Raw genomic sequence first — 23,922 nt, 5'->3', positions numbered from 1 at the left:
AAAAACAACAACAACAACAATAACTGAAATACAGAAGTACAATCTTTAAAATCAGATTATGCCAGTAAAGCCATGAAGGCTTGATTAAATAAAAATGTCTTCAGCAGGCCCCGAAAACAAAGCAGTGTTGGTGCTTGTCTGACATCAATTGGCAGGGAGTTCCATAGAGAGGGAGCCAATGCACTAATTGATTTCTGAGCATGCATAGTGTATTTTCTTTGTTCTCCAGCTTTCAGTCTGAAGGAAGGCATCCTGTTTCTTTTATCTGGGAGAGACACAGTTATATCTGTCTCTCCCATGGCTGTGATGTGCTTTAATACATTTCTGACTGTTCAGCCTAACCTGCCTTGTATCCTTAATACTCCAAATCCCCTAATGACCACTCCTAGCAACTTCATATAGATGTTAAACAACACTGAGGACAAGATGGTCCCCTGCGGAACCTCATAGTTCAATTGTCAAGGGGCCGAGGAATAGTCACCCAATGTTACTTTCTGAAATCGGACCCGTAGGTAGGACCAGAACCACCGTAACACAATGCCTCTGATAGCCGTCCCATGGAGTCGATCCAGGATGAGACCATGGTTGATAGTATCAAAAGCTGATGAGAGATTGAGTAGAATTAACAGGGTTGCACTCCTCCGATCCCTCTCCTGTTAAAGGTTATCCATCAGGGTGACCAAGGCTGATTCAGTCCGTAACCAGGCTGAAACCCGGACTAAAATGGGTCTAGGTAATCAGTATCCTCCAAGAGTGCTTGCAGTTGCCCCACCACAATCTTCTCAAGTACCTTCCCCAAGAATGGGGTATTCACTACTGAGCGGTGGTTGTCAAATACCATTGGGTCCAGGGCAGGTTTCCTCAGGACTGGTCATATTACTGCTTGATTAAGGGCATCAGGAACCACCCCATCGCATAGAAATACATTTATCACTCCCTGGACCCACCCCGTCATATTCGTGCCCCTGGCTAGCTCTTATTAGCCAGGAAGGGCAAGGATTGAGAGGGCACATGGTCAGTTGCATTGTTGCAAATATCTTGTCCACGTCATCAGGCTGCAACAACTGAAATTGGGCAGATGGTGGCCTTAGAATCACAGAATAGAATAGTAGGGTTGGAAGGGGCCTGCAAGGCCATCGAGTCCAACCCCCTGCTCAATGCAGGAATCTAAGTCAGAGCATCCCGAACAGATGGCTGTCCAGCCTTGTCTTGAATGCCTCCAGTGTGGGAGAGCCCACTACCTCCCTAGGTCATTCATTCCATTGTTGTATAGCTCTAACAGTCAGGAGGTTTTTCCTGATGTTCAGCTGGAAACTGGTTTCCTGTAACTTGAGCCCATTATTCCGTGTCCTGCACTCTGGGATGATCGAGAAGAGATGCTGGCCTTCCTCTCTGTGACAACCTTTCAAGTACTTGAAGAGCGCTATCATATCTCCCCTCAGTCTTCTCTTCTCAAGGCTAAACATGCCCAGTTCTTTCAGTCTCTCTTCATAGGGCTTTATTTCCAGTCCCTTGATCATCTTTGTTGCCCTCCTCTGAACCCTCTCCAGTTTGTCTGCATCCTTCTTAAAGTGTGGTGCCCAGAACTGGACACAGTACTTGAGATGAGGCCTAACCACTGCTGAGTAGAGGGGAACTAGTACTTCCCGTGATTTGGAAGCTATGCTTCTATTAATGCAGCCCAAAAGAGCATTTGCCTTTTTTGCAGCCACATCACATTGTTGGCTCATCTTCATCTTGTGATGGACAACAATTCCAAGATCCTTCTCGCTTGTCATGTTGTTGAGCCACATATTGCCCATCTTGTAACTGTGCATTTGGTTTCTTTTTCCTAAGTGCAGAACTTGGCATTTATCCCTACTAAATTACATTCTGTTGTTTTCTGCCCATTGTTCCAGTCTATCCAGATCACTTTGAATTTTGTTTCTGTCTTCCAAAGTATTCGCTATCCCGCCCCATCTTGTGTCATCTGCAAATGTGATCAGCATTCCCTGCACCTCCTCCTCCAAGTCATTAATAAAAATGTTGAAGAGCACTGGGCCCAGGACTGAGCCCTGCGGTACCCCGCTCATTACCTCTCCCCAGTTTGAGAAGGTCCCATTGATAAGCACTCTTTGAGTCCGATTCTCTAGCCAACTGTGGATCCACCGGATCATTGTTTCATCTAGCCCACTTTGAGCTAGTTTGCTCATCAGGCTATCATGGGGCACTTTGTCGAAAGCTTTGCTGAAGTCGAGGTAAATTATGTCTACAGCATTCCCACGGTCCACAAGGGAGGTGACTTGATCAAAAAATGAGATCAGATTCGTCTGGCAGGACTTGTTCTTGACAAATCCATGTTGGCTTTGAGTAATCACTGCATTGTTTTCAAGGTGCTTCCAGATGGTTTGCTTTAGAATCTGCTCCAGAATTTTCCCTGGGACTGATGTCAGACTGACTGGTCTGTAGTTCCCAGGTTCCTCCTTTTTACTTTTTTTGAAGATAGGGACAACATTCGTCCTCCTCCAGTCGTCTGGCACTTCACCCGTCCTCCATGAGGACAGGTGAATGAGAATTCTCAGTGAGAATAGACAGCAGTTCTGAGAGTTCTTCCTCCAGTTCCTTTATTACTCTAGGATGCAGTTCATCTGGTCCTGGAGATTTGAACTCATTCAAAGTAATTAGGTGTTCCTTGACCATATGCCTATCGATCTCAAGCTGCAATCCTGCCCCTTCAGCCTGTACTTTGCCTTTGCCAGGGGGGTTATAAGACCCTCTTTTTGGAGAAGACTGAGCCAAAGTAGGAATTGAGCACCTCTGCCTTTTCTTTGTCATCTGTTATCATTTTGCCATCCTTATTTAATAGCTGAACAACCATTTCTTTCCTCTGCCTTTTACTATGCACGTAGCTGAAAAAGCCTTTTTGTTGTTTTTAGCATCCCTCGCTAACCTCAGCTCGTTCTCAGCTTTAGCTTTCCTGACGCCATCCCTGCAATACTGTGCTATCTGCCTGTACTCTTCCTTTGTTGCTTGGCCTTCTTTCCACTTCCAGTATGTGTCCTTTTTTGTTTTCAGGTCATCTCTAAGCTTTTTGTGAAGCCACATTGGCTTCTTCTGTTGTCTTCCACCGTTTCTTCTTGTTGGAATTGTTTGTAATTGTGCCTTGAGAATTTCCTTTTTTAAAAGCTCCCACCCATCTTGGACTCCTTTTCTCATTAGAGTCGCTTGCCATGGGACCTTCCTGATCATTGTTCTGAGTTTATTAAAATCAGCTTTCCTAAAATCCAGGGTATGTGTTTGACTACACTCGGCTTTTACTTCCCTTAGAACCAAGAACTGAAGTACAACATGGTTGCTTTCTCCCAGAGTTCCTGTAACTACTACTTTATCCACTAAGTCATCTCTGTTGGTTAGGATCAAGTCAAGGATAGCCGATCCTCTAGTTCCTTCCTCTACTTTCTGTAGGAGGAAGTTATCCGCCACACAAGTCAGGAATTTCCTGGAGGGGCCATGTTTTGCAGAATCTGTCTCCCAACAAATATCGGGGAAATTGAAGTCCCCCATTACTACTACATCATGCTTCCTTAAAACATTGGCTATTTGCTCTTCAAAAGTTTCATTCTTGTCTTCTCCTTGATTGGGTGGCTGGTAGTAGACTCCGACCCCCATGTTCCTTTTATTCTTTGCTCCATTTATTTTGCTCCAGATGCTCTCGATGGGACTGCCAAGCTCATCCTCCTGTATTTCTGTGCAGAGGTATGTATTTTTCACATACAGTGCAACCCCACCTCCCTTTCTGTTCCTCCTGTTCTTTTTGAACAAGTTATATCCTTCAATTGCTGTATTCCAGTCATGAGAGTCATCCCACCAAGTCTCAGTTATACCTATCAAGTTATAATTTCCCTCTTGTATTAAGAGTTCAAGTTCGTTCTGTTTGTTTCCCATACTCTGGGCATTAACATATAGACATCGAAGACCATGTGCTTCATAGTCTGGCTTTCTTCCTACATGTGTCTGAAGACTATTATTGGGCGCTATTAGAGCTGTTCTCTCCGTTGCAGTGCATGAGCCTACATCTATTGTTACCCCCAACTCCCTTCCCCGTAGGATTCCGTTTAAAGCCCTCTTGGTGAAGTTCTTCATTCTGTGGCCAAACACATTCTTCCCATCCTTTGTGAGGTGCAACCCGTCCCTTGCCAACAGCCCATCTTCCAGGAAGTATAGCCCGTGGTCCCAGAATCCAAATCTCTCTCGTCGTCACCACCTTCGTAGCCAGTCATTCACCCGGAGTATTTTTCGTTCCCTTTCTATCTCTCTTCTAACTACTGGAAGTATGGATGAGAAAACTATTTGGGCCCCAAAGTTCTTGAGTTTCCTTCCCAAAGCTTCAAAGTCTGACGTGATTTCTTCATAGCTCCTGTTGGCGGTATCATTTGTTCCCACATGGATGAGAAGAAAGGGATACCTGTCAGTGGGCTTTATGAGTGCAGGCAACCTTTCAGTCACGTCTCTAATCTATCCTCCTGGGAGACAACATACCTGGCGAGTCCACGGGTCTTCGCCACATACTTGGGTCTCGATCCCATGCAGCAAGGAGTCTCCCACTATTACCACTCTTCTCTTCTTCTTGTTGTAGGCCTGGGTTTCATTGCCTCTGCTTGACTGACCTTCAGCCAAGACTGACCTTGCTCACTCTCATGTAGGTTCCCTGTGATTCTTCCTCTGCAGGCTGTCCTCCAGTCTCATCCTCAAGTACCTGGAATTGGTTCCACAGCTCCACTGCTTCCACTGGTGCAGAGTGGCATCTAGTTCTTCTTCTCCTAACTGTCACCCTTTTCTAAGGAGTATCCTCTACTCCATTTTTCTTCACCTCAGCATTTCCCACTTCTTCCTCATCTTGCTGTTGCTCTTCAAGCTTCTGGTCTTCCCTTTGCTGCTGTAGTTCCCCCATTCTGTCCAAGAATTCTTCGTGTTCTCTTATTCCCCGGAGGGTCGACAGTTGCTGCTCCAGTCCACTTACTTTTTCTTCCAGCAGTGTGATCAACTTGCACTTGTTGCGGGTGTAGGCCATGTTGTTCTCAGGCAAGAAAACAAACATGGCATACACCTTGCAGGTCACCAGCACTGGAGAGTCTTGTCCTTCCATAGCCTCTTTTCCCTTTTTGTGTCTAGCTTTGTGATTGTTCTAGACTAGCCTGTGCCTGCTCCTCTACTCAGTAGAGGTTAAAAGCAGAGCCCCACTGGTGTGGAAGTGTGTGTTACAAGACAAATAAATGAAAAGAAAAAGAAAAAAATGTTAGGGGCCTCCCCCTTGACCTCCCCTGCCCAACTCCTCTGGCCAACTCCTGTTTGCTCCCCCTCTCCGCTTGCTCTGGTCGCTCACTCTCTGGGAGCTTGCTTGCTTCTGTAGTCCCTGGACCAGCTGGAGCAGCTTGCTCTGCTCTGCTCAGCTGGGAGGCGGGGAACAGACTGAAGCTTCGTGCCCACTCAGCTGCTGGGAGTACTCAGGCCACACAACCCCAATTCAGTTGGAGCTCTCAGAAGCACCTGGTGAGCTCACAGCCACTCAGAAGGATAAAGGGCAGCCCCCTGGGCTTCCTGCAGCCCCCTTACCTCTTAGCCTCTGTCTTCTGCCACTGCAACTCCCCTGGCCAACTCCTGTTTGCTCGCTCTGGTCGTTCGCTCTCTGGGAGCTTGCTTGCTTCTGTAGTCCCTGGACCAGCTGGAGCAGCGTGCTGTGCTGTGCTGTGCTCTGCTCAGCTCAGGTGGGAGGCGGGAAATGGGCACCTCGACTGGAGCTGTGCTAACAAAAGCATCAAGTGTGCCATGGAGACAAGCAATTTTGCCCTCAAAGCATGATGCAAAAAGGTCACAGCGGGTCCATGAGGAGTCCAGGTGTCCATACATTGGAAAAGATGTTAACCCATGAAACACCCATAAGAGCTTTGCTGGATGGCTATTCAAGGATGCAATGGAGGCAGCAAAATAGGCCTTCTTTGCTGCCCGCACCACCAAGCAATAGGCACAGTGATGTGCTCTAGAGTGTGCTTGGTCTCTTTGCTTTAAGTGTTATGCCATTTGCACTCTAGCCAACATTTAGCCTGTTTCATTGTCCACAGCTCCCGTATATACCAAGGAGCAAAGTGGCCTGTATAGCGCTTAGGTGAGATTGAGTTGATGGCCCACCATATCTCATTGTTCCACACTGAGACTAGGGCTTTGGCTGGATCGCCAGCTCTCTCCACTGGAAAATATCCAAGAGAGTTCAGAAATCCATTGATTCCATCAATCTCCTGGGGTGGTCCATCCGAATAGGTCCCCCACCATGCAGGAGGGAAGTAACACTTTGAGTTCAAATCTTACCAGGGCATGGTCTGACCATGACAACGGTGTTACTTGGCTTCCCCCACCCCCCAATTTTCAGACCAGGTGCAAACCCGTAAGGCCTGGCCCAAGGTGAAGTGGCTTCCTGATGGGAAAAATGGAAGTTGTGTAGACCACCACGACTCCTCCACCCTGCCCTTCCACCCTATGCTGGTGCTGCACCGAGCACCTAGGTGGGCAAAGCTGAGTCAGATCAATGCCACCCTGCTTGCCCACCCAAGTCTCAGTAATACATGTCAAATTGGCCTTCTCATCCACGCTGTTAAAACTATAAGATCAACTGAACCTATTTGTCAACTCATGCCGACAAGCCTTTCTGTGTTCTCATTATTCCAAATCAAGGAAATAGTAAAATTTGTGGGAATTGAGTAAAGTATTAAAATACTCTAGGGTAAATACTCTGTACAACATTAAGATGATTAGGAGGACATTAGTGCATTTGAGTGCACTCACGTCCAGAGGGGCTGTGCCCCTGAGGCTTTGGAATATTCTTGTATGCTGTATAGCATTCATGTTCTGTTCTACATGACAGTTTGTTTTTCATTCTTGAATTTTGTTTCTATTTTAGGTATCTCTTTATGTCTGATCCAATTTCTTTTCTTCAAGCTATAACTAAAAATAGAACTAGCTAAACTTATTAATGTGAAATGTACCAGCAACATTTGGTTACATAGCAAGAAAAAGTTTTCTTGGGCTTCTTATATATGTGGGGCTGCCTTTGAAGATGGTTTGTAAACTGCAGTGAGGTCAGAATGCCACTGCTAGGTTATTAACTGCCCTGGGTGCTATGATCATACCTGTGCAGCATCTGTTGCACTGTCTCCCATTCCGTTTCTGGCCTCAATTAAAAGTGTTGGTTTTGACCTTTAGAACCCTTCATGGTTGAGGGTTAGATTATTTGAAGGACCACCTGTCTCTAAATATATCTTCTCATACCATAAGATCTTCAGTAGAGGGCATCTTATGGGTATCCCCATCATCTGAGGTGAGCCAGTTGGCTACCAGGAATAGAGCCTCGTTAGAGGTGACACCTCAGTTATGGAATGTTCTCCCCTGAAAGGCTCACCTGGAAAAGCTTTGTTTATAAATCAAAAGAACTTTTTATTTTCCCAAGCGTTCATGGCTTTTCTTTTTTTTTACAGTTTTATGCTTCTTTTATGCTTCTTGAATTTTACTGTGTATTAGTTGCTTCATCGTTTTTTATGAAGTGATATTTTTAAACTAAATTTTACTGTAAACTGCCCTGAGAATTTTATTAAGGGCCAGCATAAGGTATATATCCATAATAAATAAATACATATTACTATGGCAGATGGCAGATTTTCTGCCAGGGGGGTTGGGCTCGATGGCCTTATAGGCCCCTTCCAACCCTACTATTCTATGATTACTGCAAGCTGCTCAGGTCTTTATGCTAGGCCAAGCCTTCCCCCATAAAAAGAAGCAAAAAGAACAAACCATGGCACCAGTCCCTGCTGTGTCTCTACTAGCTGCATTGCACTGCACAACCATTATTTCATAGCCACAGCCTTAGCAGCTGTGTGGGAAAACATCAGTGTGATTTCATGTAGCATCCTTGGCATCAGCAGCAATATGGGAATGGCTTTGTGCATTCTGTAATTCTGCACAGGTACAGAGAAGATACAATACTTGAGAGTGGTACTGCAGTGGTACACACTGTAGGCACTGGCATCCCATCTATGGAGCTCAGGCCCCACCCACTGCCTCTGTTTCACAAGTGTATGATAGTTAGAAACAGAACACAATGGTGGTAATCAAGATATTCTTTGAAGACAAATGTATGCTGATCGCACTGCCACTGAAATTGTGCTATTGTTGCTTTCTTTCGGCTCTGAATGAGTTGGCTGCTTTGGTGCATGTGATGGCCTCTGAGAGAGAGAAAGAGAGAAGAGAGAATGCACTGCAGTGCAGCTGCACAACAGCTGATCCTTTTGCCCTCTTGCTGGCTGTGGAGTATGTGAGTGCTGCTCCTCCACCACTATGCCCTTTCCTACTAACCATTGACACAACACTCCTATTTGTCTCCTATTGTATGCTTTTATTTCAAACTATTGCGAAGTTCTTTATCAACCTGGTGGGTATGTGTGTATTTGGGTTGGAACTTGTGATGCCATGTTTATCCTTTCTGTGGAATATTGCTCATTGGGGCCTGCAGTCTGCTCTCAGGCCTCTTCCTTTGCATTGGGTTATAGCCATGCTTGTGTTTCTCCTTTATCTATGACTGCACGAGGAGCAGTTGATCAGGCTTCCTGTTCCCTTACTCTCTGAGTAGTGCATTGTGTTTCCCTTTTGAATATGGGTTTTTATCCATGCAGTACATTTGGAGGGGCTTGGTGATTTCTTATTGGGATGCGTGCAGTGGTTGTCATTGCTGGGGGCGTTGACTGGTAGATGTCTGCTAGGGGCTGCCCACCTGTGTATGTTCCTGGTAGGCATTCATGTCTTGAGCTGTGGGGTATGATCCCTTGTCCATCCAGTATGCTGTTGGAACATGTGGGAATTCTTACAGGAGCAGTATAATCCTACTTGCAATGTTTGTTCTTTTGGTGCTGTAGTTTGTATGAAAGTCCCTTTTGTGCATGGAGATTGCACTCTAACCCAGTGTCCCATTCATCAGTTTCTTTTAACAAGTTCTGTTGCATACTTGTTTTGTTTCCCATGGGTAGCAGACTGTGTTTCTTTGTTCCGGTCCTTACGATTATGAGAGTGGAGTGTTATTCTGTACATATCATGCGTATGCTCTTTTCCCTTGCTACTGCTTTTACGTTCTTATAGTGATTCTGCACCAGTGTAGGGTACCTCAGTGGTCATGCATGGTTTCTGGACCCAAATGCCTGGAACCTTTGTGGTGCACAGGTGTCTTGCTGTCAGTGCACGCCTCTGGGTGGTGGAGCGGGGGACCACCATTGTCCATCTATTTATCTGGATCGTTGTTTCCATTGTGGGGACTAGAACCTGGATCTCCCAGGTCCCAGTCCAACACTCTAATCACTGTTCCACACTGGCTCTTTATAAGTTGTTGTTCCCCTAGCTATTTCCCATGTCAGATTTTAGATCGTGAGTTCTTTGGGGCTTGAACCTGTCATCTTGGTTGTTACGTGCACACAGACGGTGCTGTGTAAATAATTAAGTAACGGCATGGGTGCAGTTGTATTAATTCTGGATATTGTGCTGGTTCAGTGTCTTGAGTCACTGGCCAGCCTTGTGCAACATGACAACAGGTGAATGTTACATTGATGCATTGGCTTCTGTGTAATATCCTTTCCTGTCCCCATTAGGCCATGGATTTGGGCATTAGTTTTACCAAAAGGGTTTAAACTGCAATGGATGTAGAAATGCCCAAATGGGGGGATGATGCAGCAGTACGTAATTAGTACTGTTGATTAGAACATGCCTGCCTGTCTTATTTTGACTTAAATGTACTATTCTTCAAGGGGAAATTGTCCTGGTTCTTGCAAAATAATAAGCTCTTCAGCAGCAGTAAAATGGGTCTGAATATCTTGTAGGAAGCATTATATGCTTGTATGTGCCAAATTTATTTTTCATTAGTTTAAAAGCGAGTTAAAAGGTCATCTTGCATTTGTTGAAAAGTGCCCCTGTATTTATATGTTTTCTTATACTGACTTAAAGAATAAGATGCTGTGAATTGTATGCATTAATCTGAAAAAGCAGTCACAGTTAGTTTCTACCTTAAAACTAAAAGGACCGGCCTCATTCGCAGAACGCATTCGTCATCAAAATAAAACTCATATTGACTTCATTGAAACAACAGTGGTCTTTGTCAACCCACTCAGTGAAAATGACTGAAAATACCATTGTCAGTGGAAATCGAATTCAACACAGTGGAAATAAATAGTTAATCTACATATTAGCTGCAATATTCATGTTAAATTGAATGTTCTTTACTTAAACGTGGAAGACTACAAGTAACAGCTGAAGGACACAGGGAATTTATGTAAAGAAGTAAAGAGTAGAATTTTTTATCCTGAGGAATTCTTCCTGTATAGCCTCTTAAAAATAGGCTTCAGAATCATGTGGAAACAAAACTGGAACTGGAGTTTCCTTTCCTTATCTTGAGCCTTCAGTATTTTATCTCCATTACATTTTCAGACTTTTCTACACCATGAGCTTCTACAGACATTACACTTCTGATCCCTTAAGCATTCCTGTAAGATCATACACTTCTTCTTCGCACTCCCTACTTCTCTCCTGCCAGCTTTTGTGTTTTGGGCCCTGCCCACCACTGGGCAGGGCTAGAAAGATACATTCAGAAATAGAAAAGCATTGTCAAACTTAGTACAGCTGCTTTATGTATATATCTTTTAAATTAAGCTTCTTAATTTAGATCAAAGTTCATCCTACCTTTTTCATTTAGTTTCAGACTCTCTGGCTCAATCTGTAATTCAGCATCTAAGATGGATCATGCAGAAAGACCTTTTGGGACAAGATGTCTTCCTTATAGGACCCCCTGGGCCTCTTCGGCGATCTATTGCTATGCAGTATTTGGTAAGTTTTTGGAGAGATAGTTAATTTTCATTTGGGAGCTGTTGTAGACAGTAAAAATTCTTATGTTTTTGTACAACATTGTTTATCAATGAGTTGTAGCATATGCTGTGAGGGTTTCTGCTTGGATTTCTGGTAGAACGCCCTGTAAACTGGCCATCTATGTTTGTCAAGAGTCCCTTTGGTAATCAAGAGCTGTAGAACTATTTCCCAATTTGGAAGTGTTTGATTCAAACTGAGAACATTACAGTTGAGTTTTTCAGACAGTTATTTTTCATTTGTTTGTTACCACAAGCATTTGGTATATTTATTTTGTTTTAGTACATTTATATCCTGCCTTTCCTCCCAGGAGCTCAAGACAGCACACATGGGGTTTCCAGATGGTCTCCCATCCAGAAACTGACCAGACTTGCTTAACTTCAGCAAGGTTGCTGCACTGTGTGCCTTCAGACCATGCCCTGGGCATGCTTCTCTCAAATGTAGCCACTAGGAACTTGTGATGTGACCACTGAGTCTCCACTGACTTATATCTGATATGATGCTGCTGTGACCCCAGCAAAAGGACCACTTTGAAAACCACTGCTATAGGATGTGCTATACACTTAAGGTAGTCAGTCATATAGTTTTCACAGTTACAGAGCAATTTAAAAGCATTGGGTTTGATCCATTCTGGTGCAGTGCTTTGTGGAGAGGTCCCCAGAGGGCATATAAGAGTTCTGGCTTGGTTTCCTTCTCCTTCCATAAAGAGGGGCACTTGGCATACCAGACCATTACATGGAAAGAAAGGCCAGCACCTGTCACATCTCTGTCTAGCCTTCTCTCTCCACATTTGTTTTCCTTGACCAAGTGGAGGGAAAGGGGCTGGATGGGGCTATAGCTTCCCATTCCCTGTAACAGCTAACTGGGCAATGGTGCTTATGTGTGCCTGCCTTGGGGGAGAGAGGAAAATGTGACTCTATTTTATCCTATACGGATCCCTCTGCATGCAGATTTTGTGCCTGTAGAGGACTAGATTGGGTTCATTACATCAAATATCCTAAAGTGCTGAAAAGAATGAAGGAAGCTTAGAAAAAATTAAGCCCTCAATTAAAAAACAGTACCACACTTCTGTTTTTACATTCTGTGTCACATTCTTGACACTGAAATATAGCAGTTTCACATCATCCTGTAACTGTAGTTTGATATCCACTGCATTAATGAACCCAACGTTCATATTATATGAATTGCATCTGTTCAGCAAATTAAGTATGACCCTGCAGTTTATGATATATTTCAACATGCAATACTTGATGCCAAACAAACAACTCACCAGCTGTCCCCAAAGGAAAACGAACACAGGTATATGCTTACAAAAACTGCATGTCTATGATTATTGCTCTGTGTCATGCTATGAGCATCATTGATGGGATGTATAATGGAGACTATGCAAGAATATATCTTGCCTCAATGTGTCACTCTTGTCTTTACTTTAGCTGATCTCCGTGCAGGCAGCAAATAGTTATTTTGTTCCATCTGAATGATTTAAAGTTGAATGTTTCACCAATGTTGATAAAGCAGGGGCAATATAAAGAAAAATGAAGCCATGCCGATTTAGGGAGGGTGCTAAACTAGGCTTCAAGATACTGTGTTGCTCCTAGGCCTCTGTTGTATAATTGCTGTTAAACTACACAGATTATAATCTCTAGGTCTCCAATATTGTGCTACGTTCTACAGGAGTTGACCAAGCGAGAGGTGGAATACATTGCACTCTCCAGGGACACAACAGAAACTGATCTCAAACAGCGGAGAGAGATCCGAGCTGGAACTGCCTACTACATTGATCAGGTGATTAGTTTAACAGCCTCATTTCTAACCCTTCATTTTTAATCTGCTGAGCACGACTCACTGCATATCTAAAGCCTAAAACCCAGGAGTTCCTTGTTCTCTGTCACTGGGAATCTCTCTCGGGGTTCCATGACAGGCAATGTTTGGGGAAGGGCCGTCACCCAGTGGTAGAGCACCTGCTTTGCATGTGAAAGGCCCCAGGTTCAATCCCTGGCATCTCTAGGTAGGGCCCTCTGAGACCATAGGAAGCTTCTGCCAGTCAGTGTAGACAATACTGATTGACCAGTGTTCTGACTCATGTTTTGAATTTTTTCAGCTCACCAATGGTAGAGATAGTTTTCTTATACCAAGTTGTTTCAAGGAACAGCATGGAAATAGGAGATTGGCTTTTCACCTCCATTTGATTCTGGTTCTCATCGTGGATTACTTTTTCTCCATTCCACTGCTCACTTTCCACTTCCTCTTCTTTCATAGCTTGGCTTTCTCCCTGCTTAAGTTCCCAGCTCCTCTGATTTTAGTCTTCTGTATATAAGTGTGTGCATATATGCTTAGGCACACCTAGCTATTATTCACTGTCTTTCTCTTGTCGATGATTCAATTGACCTTTCCTCTGCTTTTTTATCTGGGATGTTGGAAGAAGATATTTAGAAGACATGCTGCAGCTTGAAGGGTGAAAAAAAACAACTGTTCACTTTCAAGTGGGTTTGTGAACTATATCCAGCTGTTTCTATTTCTAATGCTGATTTTGATTTGATTGGTAGTGTGCGGTACGTGCAGCTACAGAAGGTAGAATCCTGGTTCTGGAAGGCTTGGAGAAGGCTGAACGCAATGTCTTGCCAGTGTTGAACAATCTGCTGGAGAACAGGGAAATGCAACTTGAAGATGGCCGTTTCCTCATGTCAGCAGAACGTTATGACAAACTGTTGGAGGTAAATGGACTGTATTAGTCTGTTCTGTTTTTTTGACAACATAGGGGTTTTGTACTGATTTGATGGGTATAAATAAAAGTTGCCAAAGAACAGTTAATCTCCAAAAGGCTTATTTTTATATATGGCTCACCAGTTGGCCACTGCTTCCCTACTGGGTCCCTCAATTAGCATTTAATGGAGTTCTTAGTTTCTTCACTCTACTCTTAAACATGTTTCCTCTCTAATGCCAGGATGGGGAATTCCCATCTAACTCATAAATGATTGTATATTTTTATATGTTAAGCTTTTATAGAAGTTCTGATATGTCATTTCCAAACCACTTAATTGCCTGTTCAGCAAACACGGGGTCAAACATAATCATATTTCGGTTTTTTTAGTTGTAAAAATGCTGAGGTTCTCTAGGCTGTCAATCAACCACATAATTTTTACTAAGTTATTTGATTAAATTTAAATACACTTGCATGTTTTCAACACCTTAATATGTTTGGAGATATTAAAAAAAAATTAGGGTAACTTAAAATTTAATAAACAAAAGTGAACATATATTGCTAGAAAGAAAGGGCATATTTAATTTTTTTTATTGCAGTAAATACACTAGAAACAAAATACCCCCCCCCCAGATTAGCAAGTGTGCCCTTAATTCACAACCCTGCAAATTAAAATTTGCTGCCATTGATTAAACATGGCCTCCACCAATTAACTAAAGCTTTTGCTGATTGATCTACTAGTTTAATGCTTGACGCCCTGGACATAAGGTGTCAAGCATTAAACACTTCTGCAGTGTTCTCATGATTTGCTTAGTGTATTACTAGTTCTTGCAGTACTAAGAGAGCAATCCTGTGTCCCCTAGACAGCGTCTGTGGGAGATAGGGTTTTTCGGTTTCCCAGCTCCGGGTTTGTAGACAGCGCTACGAGCTCGTATCCAGGAAACCGTGCTCCCCTCCTAGCTGGGGTGGAGAGAACCGCGGTGGCTGCCCCTCTGTGCCTGTCTGTGCTCCTAACATGGAGCATGGACAGGACGAAAAGGGGGTTTCCCGGGGGAGGGGAGAAGACCTTGGAAGCTGTTTTAGACAGCTCCCTATGCGGTCTCCAGCCCCATTCCTGCCCCCCCCCCCCCGAAGCTGCACTTAGATTCCCGAAATTGGGCATCTAAGGAAAACTGCAGGGAGCCAGAGCACAGAAGGAATCCTCTACTCCGTGCTTCAGCTGCCCTGCATTGGATAGGTGCAGAAGAAGTCGGAGGTGACCGTCTATCTCAATAGCATTGCACCCTAAAAAATGTAAATTCGTTTTTCAGTTCATGAACAGTTGCACTGGAAGAAAAGCAGTTACTTTGCAATGAAACCCAGTCTGCTTTTACTCCGGTCTGGTTAGGATGTTTTTATGTGTTTGTTTTAGAGATTACTCTTAGACAAGAAAATGTTTCACCCAGTTAGAATATAGCCTGTTTGGTAAGTGTTTGACTAGAGCTTAATGATGGTGAACTTCATATCCCCAGCACAGAATTTGGGGCTCGTATGGGTACAGTTTATATTCAAATAGCATGTCCATTAGCATACCTTATGAGCAACGTAGTATGAAATATGTAATGGAGCTGAAATGATCATGTTGGGTTTTATAACTCTCAGTTTAAGCAGAGTTATAATTGAAACTTATACTACTAGTCTTTTGGAATCTATTACCAGCATGCTAGAAATCAGAAAGCTGCATTTAACAGATTCATAAAATGGATCATAAAACATCCAATGCTCTGATATTGTGTATAAATTAGAACAAGTTCAGGTATTATTAAATGATGGTGAACCCATCATATTTGTATGGCAAGCTTTCACGGAGGAGCTTGTAACACGCAAGAGGAAACCCACATTCTTTGACCGTGTCTAAACTGTGTACGTGTGGTGGGGATGTAGTGGCAATGGTGGCTTCCTGGGACATGTCTGCACGTTTCCTTCTTTTTGATGGGAGCTTTCCTCTTGTTCTTTCTGGGATTCAGTGTGAAAACACCAGTAAACATGCACTTGGTGAACGAATGTGTAACATGTGAAGTGGATCTTGAAATGCTACTATCAGAGATGGGATTTTGTTAAAATCAGTTTTAACATAAAAAAAGTTTAAAATTTGTGCTGAAGTTGAAGGTAGTGCTAGCTCCACATCTTACAGATCTATATTTGTTGTCCCATTCAAATAGCTGTTCATTGGGCAATCTCAATAGAACCATAGAATCATAGAATAGTAGGGTTGGAAGGGGCCTACAAGGCCTTCAAGTCCAACCCCCTGCTCAATGCAGGAATCCAAGTCAGAGCATCCCTAACAGATGGCTGTCCAGCCTCGTCCTGAAGGCCTCCAGTGTGGGAGGGCCCACTGCCTCCCTAGGTAATTGGTTCCATTGTCGTATTGCTCTAACAGTCAGGACGTTATTCCTGATGTTCAGCCGGAATCTGGCTTCCTGTAACTTGAGCCCATTATTCTGTGTCCTGCACTCCGGCATGATTGAGATAGATTGAAATAGTGTGCCTGTTTTTCTGAAGTGGATGCTAAAGTGTAATGACAGGCTTATTTTTATTTAGGAGCATAGTAAAGCAGAGCTGGATGCGTGGAGGATTGTTAGGGTCAGTGAAAACTTCAGAGTGATCGCCCTGGGTCTTCCTGTCCCCCGCTATTTGGGTAACCCATTAGATCCACCTCTTCGGTCTAGATTTCAAGCCAGAGATGTTTACTATCTACCTTTTAAGGTAAGTAATATCACACATCTCTGATGTTGTGCGCAAAGGGCAGTTGCTTGAATCTTTAACTTCTGCATTTATGCAGAACATCAGTTTAACCTTAAAATGTTGGCTTGGGTCAGGCTTAGTTTGCATATTTTGTATTGGCCAGGTAATTACTTAAATGAAGGTGATCACTGCCAATAGGCGATGTACTAAAAACTTAAATTCTGGATTCTGAAGCTGAGCACTTTAGCATAAAGCACTGATCGTGATATTTAAAGGATTTGAGTCAGCAGTACGCCCAGAACCAACCTATTGGAGCCTACGTAATTACTCTAGAATAGAATGGACCTTGCACAATAAGTATTGCAGCCTGATTTGTGATGTATTTTGTTTTAGGACCATCTTTCGCTGTTATATTTTATTGGATCTAATGTTTCAACAGAGAGGTAAATATACATATCAAAACTATGCATAAGTGTTCTTAGGATGTAGTTTTCTTTGCTGTTGGCTTAACTTGTAGAGTCATTATGAATGTCACACTTGTGTAGAGCTGTTGTGCTATAGACAAATAGATCGTGTGGAATAGTTTACACACGGGACTTAGAGGTTCAGATGCCTGTTAGGCCATCCAGTGAATTTCATGGCTAGCCTTCTTCACTTCATGGTTGTGGTATAAATTGGGGCATGGGGGGGAAGCTATATTGTAACTCAACTCAAGCCTTTGGAATAGGGTGAGGAAAAATTCCCAGTGAATAAATTTAGATGAGCCCCTTAATCAACTTAAAGTGAAACTCTTACTGCATGTGGGAGGTACTGTGGTTTGTTTAAACTACAGTTGGCGAGAACAAGCCAGGATCAAACTGTGTTTACAGATCCTGCTGGCTTGTTCTGAAACCATAAACCACAGTTCCTTGATTCCAGATGACATGGAGAGCCGTGCTCACTTTAAAACTGAAACTGGATGCTTTCTGGTGGAAGAAAGTGGGGAGTGCATGAGCCCCAGGCCTGCTGTAGCTCATTCAGGTAGTGGGAAAGCATAGCTTCCATGTATGAATTGGGCCAAAGTGAAATACAGTGCACGTGTACCACTTAATTTTGTATTCCACCCTTTTTAAAAATTAAGTAGTGCGTAGAATTTGAGGATAGGTAAGCTGCATGGGCCAGGAGGTTCTAGCTACAGGGAGGGATGGAGCTGTGCTTCTGAAATTTCAGCAGTCATCTCTTGCCCAGCTGGAGACATGCTATTTAAAAATATGCCCGGGTTTGCAGGCTCATATATTCTGTACAGGATACCAGATTTGTATAGAACGTGGCATGCACACAGGGTATACAGATGCTTTCCTGGTTACACTCAGGATGTCATGGTGTCCTTAACATTATAGCATCTTGTTAGCCTTACTTTAATGAACATTTTGAAATTAACAGTGGAAAAATAGAAGAAATAGAAAAACAGAAAATTCTGATGGAATTGTTGTTGGTTCTTTTATGTCTAGAATTTCTCAGCTTTTGTCCTTTGCAACAACTCTTTGCACCCAAGAATCCTCTGCGTTGGGTCTTCCTGATTTCCCTTTAGACAGCTTATCATCTGCTGTGCAGATTCTGGTAGGTCCATGCAAATATATAGAAAAACTATATAAAGTGGAAAATATGTTCCATATACATTTAGCATATTAGCTTGTTGGTATAGTAAAATGGTATCACTAAGCTCAACAAGGATGAAAAACAGCAGGAATTCTGATATTAGGCCTGCCTACAGAGTGTTTTAATGAATTCCATTACAAATTTAGGACCTGAGGCTGATATCCACAAAGTCTGAGTGTTGTTGTTGTTGTTGTTGTTGGGAGTTGTAAGAGTTTTTTTCTGTCTAAACATGCATAGGATTGTGCCCTTAATGGCTGATTAACTTGCCCCAGCATGTAAATGCCTCCGACAGAGTGTAGTAACATCTGCTCTAATGCAGCACCACAAACTATAATGTTTTGAAACCATTTCAAAAAAACTCTATATCTTTAAGATTTGGAGGGAGAAAAAAGCTTCAAGCTGCTTTGACTATCAGTTAGGAAGGCAGGGTATAAAGGCTGAAAATAAATAATAAATACTAAGATGGGGATTCCTGGCCTAGAGTTCAAGAAAAACATTCAAAGAATAAAGAAACTGTTTCCATAGTGAAGCTTGGGAAAAAGAAAAATTAGGAGTCTTGCTGCAGCGAAAGCTTATTTTCTACACTAAAAGTAGTCCTTTGCAGATTTTTTAAATATCTGATTATAGTTCTGTATGTACATAATTATTTGTACTTAGGGATGTATAGACTGTATAAAATCCACTCCACCTGTGTTTCGCGGATTGTCAGGCGCTTTTTGTTCCGTCACCTGCTCACAGACGGATGCAAGGGATTTAGTAACAATTTACATAATTTACCTTTTACGTAACATTTAGTGTATTGTCCCCCATTCCATTCAACTTTTCCTCAGCAGAAATGTGCGTATTTTCCTATGAATAAATATGCATACATTTTGGAAAAGTAAAAATAAAAATCCGGAAGTCCATGGATGCTGCGCGGCCTGAGGGGGTCACTCCGCAGCGGATTCCACAGGTCAGATTCTTAGAAATCTGAGCTCATTTTAGTCTATCTCGAATTTCTCCAGCATTCATGTTTGTACTACATGCATCTGTGATAATTGTGTACTTTGCCTGACAGGTCTCTGCCCCACTATGGGTGATCAAGAGCTAAGTTCACTTAGGGCTAAACTCATTTTTAAAACCTGAGTCTGCCCCAATTACATATAAAGTGGGATGTGTGTCCAAGTTTTAGAACAAAAGAAGTTTGTGGGTGAGGGGAGCTGAATTCTCCCTATATATGTGGTGCAGTCTGTCCTCCTAGGCACTTTTCTTCTTTTCCAATGTCCACTAAAAGCATAAGCTTGGCTGTCAGAAAAGTGCTTGGGGACAGAAATTTTAGGAAAGTGTGTGGCAGGTGAGGGGAGGGTTCAGCTCCCTCACTTGTGCACCCTTCTGGCTCTAAATCAGAATGCTTCTTTATATGTGATTGAGGCAGACCTCAGTTTAAACCACAGGGTTTAAACAAATGCGTCTGCTTCCATCACATCTAGTTTGAGTTGACCGTTACCTGTAGTCCTGAGGAAAGACTTTTGTTTTGTTTTGTGTTTTCTAGTCTCCACAACTGTTTTCAGATCCTGATCCATCTTCCTTCAGGCTAGCAGAGGCTAGGAATCTTGGAGAATAGGGCTTGCCAAATTACTGTTGAATTCTGGTGGATGGCACACATTCGCTTATTGCTCACAGAATATTGGCATCTGCATTTTTTCACATTTAATACATCAGTGATTATATGTTCACTTTTCTCTGTATTTTCCTCCATTAAGAATATCTTTCCTATGATGTCAGTCCAGAACACAATCAAGTGGCTTTATCCATACGATGTCCTGTTGGGGAAGGAAGGCAAAACAGCAGTAGAAGATTCCTTAAAAGTAAGTGTCCACTGTATGCATACACGTTCTCCTGGCAATATGTCTGGACTCATGCAGACATCACACAGGAGACTGCTTAACCATGACTGAGAAATGGGCGTAGGCCACAGGAATAAACACTCCCATCCCTTCTGGAGTATGAATCTAGGCTCAATCACAATTAGCGTGGATTCACAAATCCTAGGTCAAGCAGGAACCTTTGTTAGCCCTAATCATAGTTAATGTAGTTGTTTGAATCCCACCCTTCATCAAAGGCTCTGGGCAGCAATAATGCTCTCTCATTTTCCTCACAACAGCCTGTGAGGACGCTTAGGCTGAGAAATAGTGACTGGCCTAAGGTCACCTCCTGAGTTTCATGGCTGAGTGGGAATGTGAACCTGGGTCTCCCTGGTCCAAAGCCAGTGCTCTGTCCCCTGCACCACATTTGATATCAGTGCCAACAAACTGTCGAGCTGTGGTTTGACCTGGTGAAGTTGGTATGGGATTTGCACTTGGTGTGTGGGAGTACCGTGTCCCACTCCCAGCTGTAAATTGCCAGAGTTACGTTCATACTGGCCCTTGGTGTCATAGTAGTTGATGTATCATGCCTTTATTGTTAAGACACACAATGATAGTCTTGAGTCTAGTTCTCACTGAGGAGATAAACCTGAAGTGCGCCACTTCAGATTGTAGATGGGGGTTCACATGTTTGAATGTTCCTAGTCTGTACAAATAAAAATCCCTCTATAGAGAAAATTTGTATGTTAGAGAGGTTCAAGCCTAGCCTACTTCCTAACATATTCATTTTCTCTATATAGCAAATTTTCTTCAATCTGAAGTGGTACATATCTGGCACAGACAGGTTTACCCACCTCATTAAGAAGTAGGCCTTGGTTGCTGTGCTTTCCTGTCAGAACGATACTGCGAAAACTCAATTCAATCTCCAACAGATTATCCTTTCTCTTCCCTTAGTCTCCCTCTTCTTAATTCAGTGAGGTTAATATATGTATCAGCCACAATTTAACACTTTCCTATACAATCCTCTGGATTAGAAATCTGTTTACTTATTAATATATTAATTTCAAACTTAGAAAAAACATGAAGACCCCAAGAATATTTTATTCTGTAGCCATTTTATGTTTTGCCAAAGGTATATTCTAGTTACTGTGGCTTTCTGTATTTCTCAGATTTATTTTTTGGGGTGGGAGGTGAGCGATTAAGAGGAGACTGATGAAAACCTTATGTGAAGGCATTCCACAAGCCATATTTTCTTTCCATAATTCTTTTTGACATATTGAAGTCTAATAATGATTGTATAGTAAGGGTTTCTTAAGGGACATAGTCTTCAGTATTCATTGTGCCCTGTAGACTAATTGAGTCAAATACAGAAGATGTACATTGACAATACTATTGCTTAAAGAGACATATGCAGCCCAATCCTAAGCAAACTTACTTGGATGTAATTCCTAAAGTATTTAATTGGACTTCTTCCCAAGTAAGTGTGCATAGGATCATAGCCTTACTTTTCTCCAGACCAGTTTCCATCAAATTTACCATGTTAGCTACCTTGCCTTTGCACAAATGAAATTAGGTTAATTTTAATATATTAAGCTAAATCTCAAATTCTGAAAAACAAATCATACATACATATATATGTATGTATGTATGTATGTAAGTCTCTCTCTCTCTCTCTCTCTCTCTCTCTCTATATATATATATATATATATATATATACAGAGAGAGAGAGAGAGAGAAGTTGACCTTTCCCAATTCTAAACACTTTATGCTGCTCTTCCAATTGAGTCCTTTAATAGGTTTCAACATAAAGCAAATACTGGGCTGTTTCGCATGAGTGAACAGCCCGCCATGGCTTTAATAAGCCACGGTGGGCTGTGGTGTGGGCTGGCGGCCATTTGGAATATTACCACAGGGCTGTGGCTTGTCGTGTCATGTGAAGCCAGGCGGCAGATGTTGTGCAAGGGTTAAACACCCCTTGCGTAACCCATGCCCTGTTCTAGAGTTATGCAAAAGTTGTTTATCCTCGCACAATCCCTACCATATTCAAATCCCGCTTGCCCGGCATGCACCACAGCCCACCATGGCTTAAATAAATCACGGTCGGCTATTTTGATCATGTGAACCAGGTCACATTCCCATCCAGTGCGAAGAAGACATCCATCATGGGTTAACTCCTCCCACTGCCCAGGACAGGCAAGGAACATATGACCAAGCTTTTTGCTTTGGTCCTGGCCTGTGTGGCTCCTCCCAGCCAGTTCATTCCTTGCCTTTGTGCAGGACAGAGCTTGTCCTTATCTCTCCTCAACAATCTCCTTTTCCTTTTCATTCCTTGTTCTACCTTTTCCTTAACAAACTTTTCTCTTTCACAGAACTTAAGAAATTATTCTTCCCTTCTTCTGCCCTAATACTTCTCACCCCTCTGAGCAGGTCTGGCACAAACTGGATGTTAGAAGGGCCATCAAAATCTACCTTAAGAGGACTGAGGAACTCCAATATTCTGATTTCTTATTTGTTTCCTTTCATCCAACAGCCTTGGGGCAGAAGGCTTCCTGTGCTTCCCTTGCTAGATGGCTCAAGGCATGTATTTTTGCAGCCTATGAGGTTAAAAAAATCCCTAAACCCGCACATGTTACAGCACACTCCACCAGGGCTGTGGTTGCCTCAGCAGCTTTTTCTACCAACATCCCCTTAGCAGAGATCTGTAGGGCAGCCACGTGGTCCTCACACAATACGTTTGTAAGGCATTATAGGATGGACAAATACACTTCTGCCAAAGCAGTTTTCAGATGTAGAGTGTTACAACAGGTATTACCTCAACTGTTGGGTCAGCCTGCTTTGGGGACCGCCCTATAGGAATAGTAGCTTTTGTACATCCCATGATAGATGTCTCCTTCACACTGGATGGGAATGGAAAGTTGGGTACTTACCATGAAGTTCCATTCCGATTTGGTTTGCAGGGAACATCCATACTGCACCCTCTGGCAGGATGACCACCCTGTCGATACTAGCATTTATTACAATTTTTCCCATGGAGTGTGTGAATACCCAGAGAGGGGCTTTTCTCCTTTTTTGTTCTACCTTCTGTTTCTTGAACTACTACATTAACGGCTCCTCAGTAGCTACTCTGTCCAAATGCTCAGCTAGAAAAGAACTGGGGCCAGGACCAAAACAAAAAGCTTGGTCACATGTTCCTTGCCAGTCCTGAGCAGTGGGAGGAGTTAACCCATGATGGATGTCTCCTGAGAACCAAATCAGAATGGAACTTCACCGTAAGTACCCAACTTTCCAGTCTCAGCCTGAATTTGTTCATCTGTTTGTAGGGAAACTGTGTGTGCTCTTAAAAAGTGTCCTCTTAAAAAGGAGCAGAAAGCCTCCAGCTGGCCATTTACTGTAGCTTTCTCATGTAATCCCTGCCCATTACATGACTCTAGCCACTGTTGTGATCTGTTTAAGCTTCCCACCCCTGAGGCCATCCCAAGTTTTTCAGGCTGCCACCTTGTCATCCAGGAACAATGTTACTAGCAGAGGCGGTGTCTACAGGTTGGTCCTCAGTGTTTATGCATTGCCCGTAGCAATCCCTGAACACTGGTGTAAGGCAGAGGAGTGCAACTTGTGGCCCTCCAGATGTTTTGGCCTACAACTCCCATCAGCCCTAGCCAGCATAGCCAACCGTGAGGGATCATGGGAGTTGTGGTCCAAAACACCTGGAAGGCCACAAGTTGCCCACTCCTGGTGTAAGGTTAGCACGATGACCTAGCCCATCATAAAGGCACGCTGTGCCAGCATAACAAGGTGGAGAGGTTTGGCTGAAATTATATTTGCATGTAGAGAAAGGAAGCTTCTTTAATTAATTTAAATACAGAAAATATACAATGACAGTACTATTGCTTTAAACCAGAGAGAGATAAATTATTCTTTCTTTTTAGCGATTTGATCTCCAGGATTCAGGAAGACCATCTGTACCTATGAGTGTTATAAATGTGAAAAAGATGGAAGATGATAAGACCACGCAGGCTGATGTGACAGTTCAGATAGCTGAAAAAGCTGTGGCATTTCAAGTAATTATTTAAAGGTTTAACCAGTGTGTATGTG

At 42.9% G+C, this 23,922-nt stretch overlaps 1 protein-coding gene across 2 annotated transcripts in view; it reads left to right on the top strand.

The window, feature by feature from the left end:
• VWA8 (von Willebrand factor A domain containing 8) overlaps nucleotides 1-23,922 on the top strand; it is a 123,091-nt gene that overhangs the window by 6,328 nt on the left and 92,841 nt on the right. For both annotated transcript variants that reach the window (XM_084844917.1, XM_084844919.1), the window contains exons 3-10: nucleotides 10,757-10,887; nucleotides 12,598-12,708; nucleotides 13,470-13,637; nucleotides 16,205-16,369; nucleotides 16,742-16,791; nucleotides 17,839-17,947; nucleotides 19,729-19,833; nucleotides 23,757-23,888. In XM_084844917.1, the coding sequence (XP_084701043.1) occupies nucleotides 10,757-10,887; nucleotides 12,598-12,708; nucleotides 13,470-13,637; nucleotides 16,205-16,369; nucleotides 16,742-16,791; nucleotides 17,839-17,947; nucleotides 19,729-19,833; nucleotides 23,757-23,888 (971 nt within the window). The remainder of the gene's footprint in view (nucleotides 1-10,756; nucleotides 10,888-12,597; nucleotides 12,709-13,469; nucleotides 13,638-16,204; nucleotides 16,370-16,741; nucleotides 16,792-17,838; nucleotides 17,948-19,728; nucleotides 19,834-23,756; nucleotides 23,889-23,922) is intronic.

The sequence above is a fragment of the Heloderma suspectum genome, chromosome 3 (genome assembly GCF_057233095.1).
Source record: "Heloderma suspectum isolate Gila_16-S chromosome 3, 16-S_ref, whole genome shotgun sequence".
Lineage (NCBI taxonomy): Eukaryota > Metazoa > Chordata > Lepidosauria > Squamata > Helodermatidae > Heloderma > Heloderma suspectum.
Note: the sequence above shows the minus strand (reverse complement) of the source record. Positions and strands in the feature narration are given on the sequence as shown.